At 44.1% G+C, this 14,350-nt stretch overlaps 1 protein-coding gene across 5 annotated transcripts in view; it reads left to right on the top strand.

Moving 5' to 3' along the window:
* Positions 1–14,350, top strand: part of LOC108760698 (GRAM domain-containing protein 1B) — a 65,161-nt gene that overhangs the window by 9,874 nt on the left and 40,937 nt on the right. For all 5 annotated transcript variants that reach the window (XM_018506813.1, XM_018506795.1, XM_018506804.1 and 2 more), the window contains exons 7-8: positions 12,292–12,466; positions 13,273–13,431. In XM_018506813.1, the coding sequence (XP_018362315.1) occupies positions 12,292–12,466; positions 13,273–13,431 (334 nt within the window). The remainder of the gene's footprint in view (positions 1–12,291; positions 12,467–13,272; positions 13,432–14,350) is intronic.

The following is a 14,350-nucleotide window of genomic DNA, read 5'->3' as shown; positions in this document are numbered from 1 at the left end:
ACAGCGCTTGAGACTACAAAGCTCCTAAGCACCGGTCGCTGTGATTGGTGGTATCCAATCGAGCCGTGATCAATCGGGATCACCCCAACTCGGTGCTTCTTGGGCTTCGGCATGCCGAGTATCGATGGGTTCCTCCGCAATTCCAGCAGCCTCTTGGTTTCATTCCGCCCCTTGCCTCTCCTCTCGGCGAGGGGCTGGCTGCTCGCCGTCGACTTGGTAACTCTCTCCCGGGCTCTTCGAGTGGGCCGCCAATCGTGGATGGCCTCGGGGGCCTCCTGTCGTAAGTCCCCCATCCTCGGCCGCGGCCCCTTCCCGCTTGCGGCGCAGCGGGTCGTTCCGACTTCCTCGATTCGTTTGGGTCGGCCCGGTTGGTCTGACTTGACGCCTTCCTGTGATCGGGTCTCGCTTCAGTTGTGGCCTATCGTTGCTGCGGCGATTCTCTCACAAGGGCGCTGTCCGCCATGCATCGACTACGTTAAACCACATCCACGAGGTCTTCTAGTTCCTCCCAGAAGTGGGGGTAGTCCTCGCTCACCAGGCGGAATAAGGCCGCGTACTTTTTTTCGAAGAGGCGTCGGGCGAGCCCCTCTATAGTTTCGACCGTTGAAGCTCTGGTCTCCTCTCACTCTTGATATCTCCTCGATACGCGACCTGCCCCGCGGAGGGGAAGAGAGGGAGAAAAAAGATAAAAGGTTAGTCCCAACCGACTACTCGGGGACGCGGTACGGTTTTAGGTCCTTGACATGCATCTTTTCCAGCGGACCATAATCTAAATTATCTAGCTCATATACCACTGATGATAGCACTCTACTAACTCGGAACGGGCCCTGAAACCTCGGCACTAATTTGGCAGCAACATTTTGTGCCGCGTTCGACAAGGTGTGTTGCCTCCTCAATACTAGGTCTCCTACTTTAAAGACACGATCTCATCTCTTTCGATTGTAATAGGCCGCCTGCTTTCGATACGGTTCCTCTAAATTTTCGTTAACCCAGCTATGTAACGACTGCACCGCCTCCATACGCGCCGACCACTCCCTCGCATCTCGCGGCTCGATCTCGGCCGCTGAATCGCAACGTCGACGCAATGTTAGTGGCCACCAGTTCGCGACCGGTATTCAAAAACGCGAGCGAAGTTTCAATGGAGGAATAGTGAGCCGTGTTATAAACGAACCGGAAATCGCGCAGGTGCACGTCCCACTTGCGGTGATTGCGATCCAAAAAGGAGATAATCATCGTTTTCGAAACTCTATTGACTCTCTACGAGGTTCGCCTGTGGATGGTACGGTGGTACGATAGTATGGGTGACCCCGTTCTCCTCGGCAAACGTTCGTAGCGTATTATTAATGAATTCAGTGCCGTTGTCCGTTAGGAGGAATCTCAGGGTGCCCTATCGCGACAAAATTAGCTCATGTAGGGAGTCTCGAATAGTTTTTCCGTTCGCGGACCTCAAGGCACGGCACTTTATCCACTTCGTAAATAAATCTTGAACCACCAAGACGTACGCGAAACCTGCTTTGCTCCGCGGTAACGGTCCCATGATATCCGCGGCGACTGCGATCCACGGAGCCTCAACAAGTCGACGGCCTATCAATCCCGCCGGTCCCGGCTGCTCGACTTTCGCCCGTTGACACGTGTCGCACCTTCCGACGTAGTCAGCGACGGCGCGGAACATATTGGGCCAATAGTATGCGATCGATAGCCTCTGATGGGTTTTATCGATTCCGAGATGCCCTATTTGCGGATCGTCATGTGATTCGCGTAATACTTCCCCCCTTAATTCTCTCGGGACGACTAATTTCCACTCATCTAAATCTTCCACGATCGTGGACATAAGGGGGCGCGATCTTCGAACGTACAAGCGGTTCTCCGTCACTCCACTCCCCGAAGATCTTCTTTCCCTCCGATACTTCTCGAAAACGCGCGCGGTACCAGGGGTCCTCCGTTTCTCGAAAAATCTCCGCCTCTGTCCCCAGCGCGGCCAAAAACATCTCCACCTCTTCCCCGGGGTCCTCGGTGTCACCCTCGAATGTTCTCGATAACGCGTCCGGCGCGTGGATTAGCGCACCCTTCCTGTACACTACCTCGTAATCATACTCTAAGAGCTCTAACGCCTACCGCGCCAGTCTACCTGTCGGGTTCCGCAGGTGGTGAAACCAGCGTAAACTATTATGATCTGTCACGACGGTAAATCGATACCCCTCCAAATACGGTCTAAACTTTCGTATCGCCTAGACTATAGCCAGACATTCCTGCTCGGTAACTGAATATTTCCTCTCAGCGTCCAACAGCGCGCAAATCGCAAACGCGATGATATTCTCCACGCCATTGACTTCCTGCGCTAACACGGCGCCTAATTCGACCGAACTAGCATCTGTTTGTAGGATAAAAGGGATTTTAAAATCTAGGCACGACAAGGTCGGAGCGGTAGCCAAACGCGCGCGAATCTCCTTGAAAGCTTTATTTTGTTCGTCCCCCACTCCCAACTTTCATGCTTCCGCAGCAATCTCGTGAGTGGCCCGCTTGTTGTTGCAAATTGCGGTAAAAATCGGCAATACCACGATGACATTCCCAAGAATCGACGCAATTGTTTAAGATTACGCGGTGCGGGGTGTTTGATTTTGTTTGTTGCTCTTAACTATTACATGGATCTCGCTTACAAAAGGAGGGAATTGCGTTGTTGATTGATTCGAATACAGAACTGAACTTAAACTAAAGATACAGCAGAGACGCCGACTGGTCGACTCTAGCGCTCGCACGCCATCTTCGTAAACTAAAGTCAAACTCGCGGCTTGATATAATGTCGCGAAGTTCACCTACCATTCATACATACCGCCCACCAAGATTAATAATAATCTTTATCTTCCTTATTGACGGGTAGTTTACATAGTTTATTTACTGGGTACTTGGTCACGCCGCGAGTAGTTTTGACGGACACAACCCTAATGAGTTTATCCTGACCTTGATGCAATTCGGCGATCCTACCTAATTTCCACTGATAAGGCGGAGTGTGTTCTTCTCGAATAATAACTAAATCACCTATTTCGAGATTCCTTTGAGTTCTGTTCCATTTAGTACGGCCTTGTAAGGAGCTGACGTATTCCGTCGCCCACCGTTTCCAGAAATCCTAAAATGTTCGTTGTACCACTTGCCATCGGTTTAGTCGATGAATATGTCCTTGAGATCAGCTTCAGGAATATAGGTAATCGGTCCACCTATCAGGAAATGCCCTGGCGTCAGCGGTTTCAAATCTGCTGGATCGTTTGATGATGCGTATAATGGACGGAAATTCAGACAAGCTTCAACTTGAGTAAGTGCAGTGTGTAGTTCTTCAAAGGTGAAGGACGTATTGCCTAAAACGGTCCTTAACAAATTCTTGCATGACTTCACACCAGCTTCCCATAATCCACCAATATGAGGAGAATACGGGGGAATAAAATTCCATTGGATTCCTTGAGTTACTAGACTGTGTTGCACGGGTCCCTTGACTTGTCCTTGTAGGAATCTATATACCTCGTTAATCTCTCTCTGAGCGCCTTTAAAGTTGGTCGCGTTGTCACTGTATATTTTTTGCGGACAGCCTCGTCTGCTGATGAAGCGCCTCAGAGTGGCAAAAAGGTTTCGGTACTCAACTCAGTGACAGCTTCAAGATGTATAGCTTTGGTTGCAAAGCAGATAAATAGTGCGATGTAACTTTTGTTAGTTTTACGACCTCGGCCCTTGTTTACCAATGTGATAATAGGCCCAGCGAAATCTATACCGCAATTGAAGAAAGGTCGCATAGGTGTGACACGATCAACTGGAAGGTCGCCCAGCTGTAGGGATGCGTGAGGGCTCTTGCGTGTACACCACACACACGAATGATAGATTTTTCGCACGGCATCTCTTCCCCGTAGGGGCCAATATTTTCTACGTACGGCCGCCAGGAGGGCTTGTGGTCCCGAATGCAAAAGACGTTCATGCTTTCGTTTGATTATCAGTTTTGTCAATATATGATCTGACGGTAATAAAATCGGATGCCTTTGGTTATAGGACAATGCGTGTCTCAATCGACCACCCACACATAATACATCTTTGTCTAAGAATGGATGCAATGTCAGTAATTTACTAGATGACTTCACACACTTTGATTGCTGCAAAGTCAGAATTTCTTCGTGAAATGCCTTGTCTTGTGCATTTCCTATTAAATATGATCTCGCCGCTTCGATTTCAGTCACACTCAATGCTTCTGCTTGTTTCATGGAGATACGCTTACATCTGGAAATAAATCGAAGGCAATATGCCAATACTCGCTCTATTTTGTTTAGATCAGACATTCTATGATAGAGCCTCTGATAGATGCAATCCTGTATAATAGTATGATGATAAGAAGAATTAGGTTTCCTTTCTTCCGTCTTTATTTCGTTTATTTCGATCGAATGTTCATTCGCGACAGCGTCCTGAGTTTGACAGCTTGCTGAATCATTGGACATCCATGCAGGACCTTGCCACCACAACTCGCAAGTTTGAAGCGCATTGGGAAATGCTCCTCTTGACAATAAATCCGCGGGATTATCTTCACTCTTGACATGTGCCCATGCTTCAGCTGTTAGAATACTGGTTATTTCGGAAACGCGGTTAGCAACGAATGTTTTCCAACGCGATGGATCACCCTTTATCCAGTACAAGGTGGTTAAAGAATCCGTATACGCGAAGATTTTACGAAACTCAATCTTGCACGCTTGCTTTACTTGCTCTAATAAACGCGCCAACAATACTGCACTACATAGTTCTAAACGTGGTATTGAGATTGTTTTGATAGGGGCGACGCGTGATTTCGAACATAATAATCGTATAGTTTGTTTATTGTTAACTAAAACCTTGACGTAGATACATGCTCCATACGCATCTTGAGATGCGTCGCAAAACCCGTATAGAATTAAATCGTTTGAGATATATTCGCTTGATATCTTACGTGGTATACGTAGAATAGTCGAATTTGTCAATTCGTCCTTGAATCTTTTCCATTTATTCAAGAGAGTTGCGGGTAATTCAGAATCCCAATCGATCTTCTCCTTCCATGTCTCCTGCATAAGCAATTTAGCGAATGTTATGATTGGACCTAAAAGTCCCAAGGGATCAAATAGTTTACTAATTTCCGATAGTAGCTCTCTTTTGGTACGGACTTCCTTAAACAAATTTAATGTGAATACGAAAACGTCCGTATTAGGCTCCCAGACTAAACCCAAAGTTTTTATGTTATCATTAAATTTTAAATCTACGCTTGCTGTATTTTCGTGATTATTCGTATTGCGAAAAATCTCTGGTACGTTCGAATGCCACTTGTGAATCTTGAAACATCCTTTGTTCATTAGCTCATTTAACTGGTTTTGTAAAGTCTTGGCTTCATTCACGTCTCGCGCTCCACTAACAATGTCATCAACATATACGTCGTTTGATATACAATCTGCAGCTAAAGGAAATGTGTCTTTACCTTCCTCGGCTAACTGTCGCACGCTTCTGATGACTAGATACGACGCGCTAGCCTGGCCATAGGTTACGGTGTTAAGTCTATACTCTCGAACTGGCTCGCTTGTTGAAAATCTCCATAAAATTCTTTGATAGTCTCGATCACAATCGCGAACTAATATTTGTCTAAACATTTTCTCTAAGTCTCCAATAATTGCTATGTTGTGAAATCTAAATCGTAATAGTATCTGTATTAAACTGTCCTGCAAAATTGGCCCAGTTATCAATCTGTCATTTAAAGAATTACCTGAGCTACCTTTATGAGACGCGTCAAAAACCACACGCAACTTAGTGGTCGAACTTGATTCCTTTATCACGCCATGATGGGGCAAATATACAATTTGTTTTTCGTTATCAATGTTGCACGTCTCGACTAATGACATGTGTTGTAAATCTAAGTATTCTCGCATAAAGTGTATATAACGCTCGTGATATACCTTGTCGTTTTTAAAACGTCGCTCGATTTGATACAATCGTTTGAGTGCTCCGCTTCGTGTCTCACCGATATTCATGTTACTCGACTTAAATAGTAAGCTTACAACAAATCGACCTTGACTCTCGCGTCGTTGTGTCCTGATACAACCTTTCGCATCTTACCTCCTCGGGTGACTAAGTATTCTTAGAGGCGTCTGTACAGCTTTCTATCTCCCAAAATTGTTTCAAGGTATCGTTTAGACTCTCGTCCTCTATCAATGTACAATGTAAAGCGTTTACAATTTCTGTTGACTTGGTATCGATACATGCACTTCTGTAAATGGGGCCTGCTACCACCCAGCCAAACTTGGTATTCTGTAAAACTAACTTATTATTGTCTAACTTAATTTTACCGCTTTCTAATATCTCGAAGAAAAATTCTGCTCCGATGAGCAGGTCAATAGAACTGCGTTTGTTAAACTCGAAATCGGCTAATTGCAAATTTGACGGAATATTCAATAGTTCTTTGTCTATTTCCTTAGAAGGCAAATCTCGAGTTATTTTTGGAATAACTAAACATTGTGTATTAATTTGAAACTTAGCATGTCTCGACTTTATAATGACATTAGTAAATTGACGGACTTGACGTTCTGCATTGTTTACGCCTGCAACGATCTCTGAAGTTGCATTTCGTTTCAACCCTAATTTATTGCACACGTTTTGCGTAATAAAGTTAGCTTCACTTCCACTATCTAGCAGTACGCGAATTGGAAAACTGAATCCTTCCTGATTGACTGCGTCGACGATTGCTGTGGCCATGAGTACGTTGTGCCGGGCTGTGCTTGACGAATGACAGGTTGTCCTTGTAGACTCGTCCATGGCCGTTGGTTCCGTTGCTACGCTCGTTGTTGCCGTGCTCGTAGTTGCTTGTGTCTTCATGCGATGCAACAGGGTGTTGTGTCTGCCTGTGCATTCTCGACATGAGCCGTGTTTGCAATTCCTTACGAAATAATCGTTTCTTAAGCAGTTAATACACAATTTGAGACGTTTTGCTTCATTAAGACGCTCCTCTGTACTCATCGAAAGAAATTTAGCACAGTTGTATAAAGGGTGCGACTCACTGTATAAGTAACATGTAGATATTGAACTTGTTAATGACGTTATCCGTTGCGTTGTTCTTGGGTTGATTGCCCTTGACATTTGACCGTTGACCTTGATTCTTGTAACTGCTCTGGTGAACATTACTGTTTGTCTTGCTACTATCTATGCGTTCTAACGCATGACATCGTTGTATTAAAAATTCCATTAAAACGTCGAAATTGGATTCTTGTTCGTTAGCTTCGTTTTCGGCAGCCTTGATACTATTTCGTTCTTCCCATGCTCGCAGGGTTATCCGATCTAGCTTACTTTCCACCATATATTGCAGTAGATCACCCCATGAGTCAGTAGGTGAACCTAACCTCTTCAATACTCTAGTGTGTTTGTTAACGTGATCGACCAACTGTAGAATAGCGTTGGCGCTCTTTCTCGACCAATGGTATTTCAAACAAACATTGTACGTGTTTCCGCTTTATGGCACCTGAGTCTTCGAATCGTTTTTGTAGTTGTTTCCAGGCAACTGAATAATTGTCGTCGGACAGCTCGATGTCTTCGATCGCCCGTGCGGCCGCTCCCGTAACACAGGAACGTAAATAAATGAACTTTTGTATGTTCGGTAACACTCGATTACTGTGAATCGTTTCCTTAAATGCGTCTGCGAATTTCGTCCACTCTTCACTTTTACCATTAAATGAGGGTAACTTGATGGTCGGTAACTTGACTCGATTTCCACTAGTAACGCCATCTTCGGAATTATCGGTAAGGCGCTGTAGTAGCTCGGTTTGTGTCTGCAACAAGGTTCCCAATGGGCCGTTGTCTTCCGGTCGTACTACGGAAGATGCCTGCGCCTGCGCGGTTCCGCTCACCTCGTATTTCTCCATCATCGTCATCTGTTTCTGTAAAAACTGCACAAGTACGCTATCGCTTTCTGTCGTCCTTGTTTCATTGTTCTCGGTCCTTGACGATTTTATGATTCGTCGTAATATTGCTTTCGCGGCTAAGCTTATCTCCTCGAATTCAGCTTCCGCCGTGACGTCGCATACCAATGGCTCGTCAGTCTCACTGATAATCTGTCGTTGCACTGTATGAAATTCATTGATTACCTGTTCGAGTCGTTCCAAGCGAACTCTGCTTCCTCCTCGTCAATTGTCGTTGTTGCTTGTTCCTGAAGGCGTGCTACCGATTGCTCAATCCTGGTCAGCTTGCCTTTAATGTAACTTCTCTGTTTTCTTAACTTGTCAATGTCGACCATGTTGAACGATTGTTTCGCGTTCTTCTAGTAATATCCTTATTAGGCTGAATTTCGTTTTCCAATTCTAGTTCACTCACTGAGATGCTCTGTGATATCTCGGTGATCGGGCTCGAAGGACCAAAATGTTTGATTTAGTTTGTTGCTCTTAACTATTACATGGATCTCGCTTACAAAAAAGGGGGAATTGCGTTGTTGATTGATTCGAATACAGAACTGAACTTAAACTAAAGATACAGCAGAGATGTCGACTGGTCGACTCTAGCGCTCGCACGCCATCTTCGTAAACTAAAGTCAAACTCGCGGCTTGATATAATGCCGCGAAGTTCACCTACCATTCATACACGGGGTATTCCAGGATTGGCCGCGTCTTCTCGGGGTCGATTGTCAGGCCGCCTCGCTGTACGACGAATTCCAGATACCGCACTTGAGAACGGCAGAATTCATATTTGTCGGGATTTATCGTAAGACCCGCGTCGGAAATTTTTCCAAATACTCGCTCGAGCCACTCAAGATGTTCCTCGAAAGTCGAGGTGACGCCCACGATGTCGTCTAGATACGCGAAAGCGTGAGGCTCCATTTCCGGACCGATTAAACGATCTAACAAACGCTAAAACGTCGCGGGCGCTCCTGTCAGTCCGTATGGCATCCGTACAAAATGATATAATCCCTTACCCGGGACGCTAAACGCGGTAATTTCTCGACTTTCTTTCGCCAGAGGTATTTGAAAGTACGCCTGGCTTAAGTCGATCGTCGAGATGTATCGCGCTGCTCGTAATTTATCCAATATACCGGTCTTATTCGATAACGGATACGCTTCCTTTTTCGAAACGCTGTTAACTTTACGGAAGTCTAAACAGAAGCGATATTTCCCATTTCGTTTCCTGACCATTACTATGAGGTTCGACCACTCGCTATAAGACGGTTCGATAATTCCGGCGGCTAACATTTTATCGACCTCTTCACGATTAGCCTCCTGTACCTTCGGAAAAACTAAATAGCATCGTTGTTTAATCGGCGCGTGTAATTTACATCGATGCAATGCTTGGCGAGCCGGGTGACACCGGGATCACTTACTCCACGCGGTATCCTATTCGCTAAAAATTCATCTAACCGCCCCTTCTGCTCGGCAGTCAGTTCGGAAAGTCCGCAGCAGGCATATTCTACGCGATCACTAATCCTCTCGAAAGCACGATGCTCCCACGGGCGGCTCGCGAAGTACCACCCTGACGCGGCAAAATCCAGACCCACGCCGAAAGCGCGCAAAAAATCCCCCAAAATGCAAGAAACGGCGAGATCTGGCAGCAGACACGCTAATTTCGCGTTGCATCCCCTCCACACAACGTCAAGGGTATTTTTATCTCCTCGGGTATTTCCGCTATCTGTCCGTTCGCGGTTCTTATGCAGACGCCCGTAGCGCGGTTAGTGGGCCATCCCAAACGTCTTACTATGGCGATGCCTTCCTGCCCGAAAATCATACGACCCGATCCAGAATCCATCAACGCCATCAAAGGGTGTCCCGCAACGAAAACACGAAAGTATTGCAAAGGCGTCGAATCGGGCACGTGAAGCGCGTCCGAGGTGTACTGTAATACATCAATCTGAAAAACGCGGGTCGCTATCGAATCGACGGAAGTCGCGGAGACCCGCCCTAGCGACTCGTCTCCGCGTTTCCCGAACACGTGGGGTAATTCCGGAGAGTTACATCTGGTTTGCCGCAGCGGAAGCAGTATAGGCGACACGCCTCCTGACACTCCTGCGCGATATGGCCTATCTTCCCGCAATTCCAGCACTTCATGGTACTCGCGGCCGGTGACGTCGCCGCGGCACTTCCCCGTCCGCGCGAGGAAGGCTTTTTGCCGCGACCCCTGCCATAGGCAGGGCGACAGCAGCGATAGCCGATCCACGCGAACCCTTTTTCGGGGTGGTAAGTTAACTCGGGAAGCAGGGCCCTCTCTGGCGCTGTCGGACGCCGAGTCGCGGAGTCCTGGATCACTAAATTGGTGGCCAGTCGCTCCAAGGTCTCGAAATCGTGAAATTGTCCGCGCTATATAATCATTTTTAATTGCGGCAACATATTCCGGTGCGTGTAATTTAACTCCTCTTCCGGGCTCCACGGAGGCTCAAGTCGATTGCAAAGAGCTTGCATGCACGTTATGTAATCGGCGACCGGTTCGTAATCCCCCTGCATACGCTGCCATATTTCGTCGCGCAGAGCGAATTGAAATTCCGGGTTCGCGAAGCGTGCCCGCTACGCGACCTCGAATTTGTCCCATCTTCGATACGATCTGCCCCGCGTTCGAAACCAATATAGCGCCGCTCCCGTTAAAAAGAAAGGCAAACACCTCAATAGATCTTCGTCCGATACGGGGAACGATGCGTGACTCCCTTACGCGCATCAAGAATACCTCCGCGTCGTCTCCGCGCGCGCCCGAGAATGTTACGTTCTACTTACGGAGTGCCTGTGATATGTCGCGCACTGCGCCTCGCGAGTACGCGGTCGTATTCCCATCACGCATTCAAAGCGGGGGCGAAGGGACGCGATTCCCTTGCCCTTCCCCCCGGCCCGCGCGGGGCCCTTCAGCCTCTACGGTACACGGAGCCGCGCTATCCGGACGCATCGGTGTAGGAGGACGCAAATGTCCCGCCGCGACATCTTCCGCGCTCGACCCACTCGTATCGTGATCCACCGGGGCCTCTAACTCGTACCAAAGCAATCGATCGTATAGCGCGGGGGTATTCCCTTCAACGTCTAGTCCCCGCTGTTCGAGGGCCTCCTTCAAGTCCTCTGCCGACAGCGGGAATATCCACGAAAATCGCGTCGGTCCCTCTGACATCGCGACGTTCACGCGAAACTACGCTAATAAAGTAACGAGATTCTCAGCTAAAAATAAAGAAATTCACCGCAGTCTGTAGCAATCGCGATTCGTCTTGACAGCCGCTCCTACATCGACCGCGAAACGAAAGATACACGTGTCTGTTGCAAATTTTCCCCTCTACGCTACTTCCGAGATCTTTCCCTTTGAAACGATCTGTATTTCACCGAGTTGGTGATCCGCTCAACGCTAGTTTTCGAAATTCTTAATGTCGCGGAACAACAACACATGAGACGACCAAACTTTCGTTATCGAGATACAAAGAGAACCCAACGACCGAAAAATATTTTCGCAAACACGAATGTACACGCGCGAGCAACAACCGACACAGCTAGCGGCGCAAAATACGCACGCAGCGTGTAACGACAACAACTGAGGCAACACACACAACCTTCCTCAAGTACACGAAGATTTTCCTAACTGACTATTATTCACAATTTCAGGGTCACTCGCGATAATTCTAACTCTCTAATGTCGCGACGCGCACAATAAACACTGCTGAAAATAAGAAATTAATTCACTCACATGTAACGATAAATATTACACGCAAAATATAATTATCCTGCTCTCTCTCGCTCTCAGAAACCACAAAAAGTTTTCTAGCTCTTTTAATCGGGACCCCTCACGTTGGGCGTCAAATTTGTAACCGTACTCGCGAGCAACGGCACAATTTCGTCGCGTGTTCTTCGTTCTCCTCTTACGCAAAAGTATCTCCTTTCTCTCGGTAACTAAATTTTGCAGCTGTCTGGTGGTTTTTCGGCCAGATTGTAATTCTTAGGGGCTCCGCACAATAAAAGGAACAGGGAACAGAGACAGAATCAGAATTTCAACCTATCAGAAATCATGTATTGTGGAATACACATTGCGTATTTCTATGTGTATTAGAATACACAAGTTGTGTGCGAAATATTAATTAAGCTTTATGATTTATGAATTTTATAACAGTTAATCATGTAAAACCTATAACCTTGACATTTTCATATTAGGAGTTTTGTCTTAAAATACTCCAAAGAATCCGCTCTAAAAAAAAAATTCGGAAGTTTTGAGACACTCTTATAAATCGAAATCTATATGATTAAAAATGTTCATTCTCTGGAATTAACATTATTAACATTATTTGGATTTTTTTCTCGTTTAATAAAAATAAAGACTGAAGCAGTTATGGAGAATTCAGTATCTCCAGCTACGGATCCTGTTCCTGCTCTTGAACCTGCTGCTGAATTACAAGTTCAGCCACCAGCTCCATCAACACTTAAACCGGAACCTGTTCTCGATCCAACAGATTTAAGTGATACAACAGAAAGCGAGGCTGAAAAACATGGCTGTAAGTAATTTTTATCGGATATCTTTAACTGTTATTTAATCACAAAAAATATCTTCCTAATAAATGTTTTCATGTAAATAGTTCAATAAATAAATATCAAGCATATTTCTTTTAAACATATCTTATAAAAATTAACATTAAATTTATTTTTCCGGCAAACTAACTTAAGCCGTTAACACACCATAATGTACAAAAACAGAAATAAAATATATTATGTAACACTTTATTAAGAAATCGGGGATGTGCAATTTCTATCTAAAAAAAATATATAAATGTTACTCATTCTGTAGAATTATGATAGCACATAAGGCGATCATGATAATTGTAAACAATTAGCATCCAGCCACAACGCTTGATGTGTTTAGCTTAAAGCATATATTTCAAATAAAATTAAGTAAATGTTTCGGTCTAACATGTGACCATCTTCAGTACATTAAATTTTCATATTATAATTAAAATCGAAACATCCAGTTGATCAAGACATAATAACTATACACGTTAAAGAATTCATAAAGTTACAGTAATATAACGCCATAAATTCTCAATAGTATGTATTGCCGCAGAGAGAGAAATATTGCATGTAGAACGATTTTTATCATGAAGTTATATATAAAATTTGTATCCGTCGACTACGTGATTGCCTGATGCACGTATTCGTTGATATATGTTCCTCTAAGAAGTCCACAATTCTTTTTCAGTACAGCGTTATGTAAAATGATTTACAATTTTTAAATATTGGAAATTTGATGTTATTTAATAGATTCTGTCGACCAAATCGTTATGAACCCATCATGATAATGTTTCAGTAAAAATGAACATACGAAGTACCATGGTCTGCACTTCCCTGCATGAAGGTCGGCAAATTAACAAAGCGACATTGCCTATCTACATCGACCAGCTGTTCACTCTGCTCTTCACAAATTCGAAATTCTTCTTGGATTTTCATACTTCTCGCAAAACTACTGGTAATAAGATATAATTCCGTTATCACATATCTCACATCTTATCACGTTAAAGAATCCATTTTAGATATTTTAAAATGTAATTAAGAAGCTTCCCCAATAGCACAAAACTTGCAGCAATATGCTACAATATTGCTGCAATGTGTAATACCGCTACAACATTGCAGCAATATTGTTGCAACTTTTGTGCTGTTAGGGTTATTTAAAAATATTTTAAAGTTTCCATTTGTCTATATATGTATATATCAGGGTGGTCCTTATTTTTCGATTTTTTTAATTCTTTACGCCTCACACCCTAGAATAGTTTTAATCGATAAAAAATAATTTCTGTAAAATTTTAACTCGGATATCGATAACCCTCTGTGTCGGCTCGTTAAACATTTGAGTTCCATTATATTACACTATCAGCAATGGTTTTTATAGCGTATTTTCCACAAAAATCGGCCTATAGGAGTTTTCTTTTTTTAAATATATGTGTCTTGTTTTTCTGTATTGTTTAACCCTTGAATCTCACTATTTTCGCCATCTGATTTCACCACACATGGGTTACGGTAACTCTGGAAGTTTTTTTGCTTTTATCTCGGGATCTAATGCATAAATTTTAACTTCTTTTTTTTAATCGATATAACAGACAGTAAGGAAAAATATATAGATAAGAATATCATAAAACTTCCGAAAACCAAGATATTTTGAAAAAAAAGGAAAGAAATTTCAAAAAAAAAAAATCGTTATTTTTTAAATAAATTAGTTATTTCCCAAAAAATGATACAAGATTTTAATTTACAGAAATCGAAACATATTAAGTTGTATTTTAAGAAAAAAAAAACATTATAACGAATTATCCTAAAAAATATATTTATTCGACGAGGTTGAATTTGGGTGATTTTCAAGTAATACGATAAAGTTAGTGCAAAAGTCTTTA

The sequence above is a fragment of the Trachymyrmex cornetzi genome, unplaced genomic scaffold (genome assembly GCF_001594075.2).
Source record: "Trachymyrmex cornetzi isolate Tcor2-1 unplaced genomic scaffold, Tcor1.1 scaffold1080, whole genome shotgun sequence".
Lineage (NCBI taxonomy): Eukaryota > Metazoa > Arthropoda > Insecta > Hymenoptera > Formicidae > Trachymyrmex > Trachymyrmex cornetzi.
This window is presented reverse-complemented; position numbering and strand designations above follow the sequence as displayed.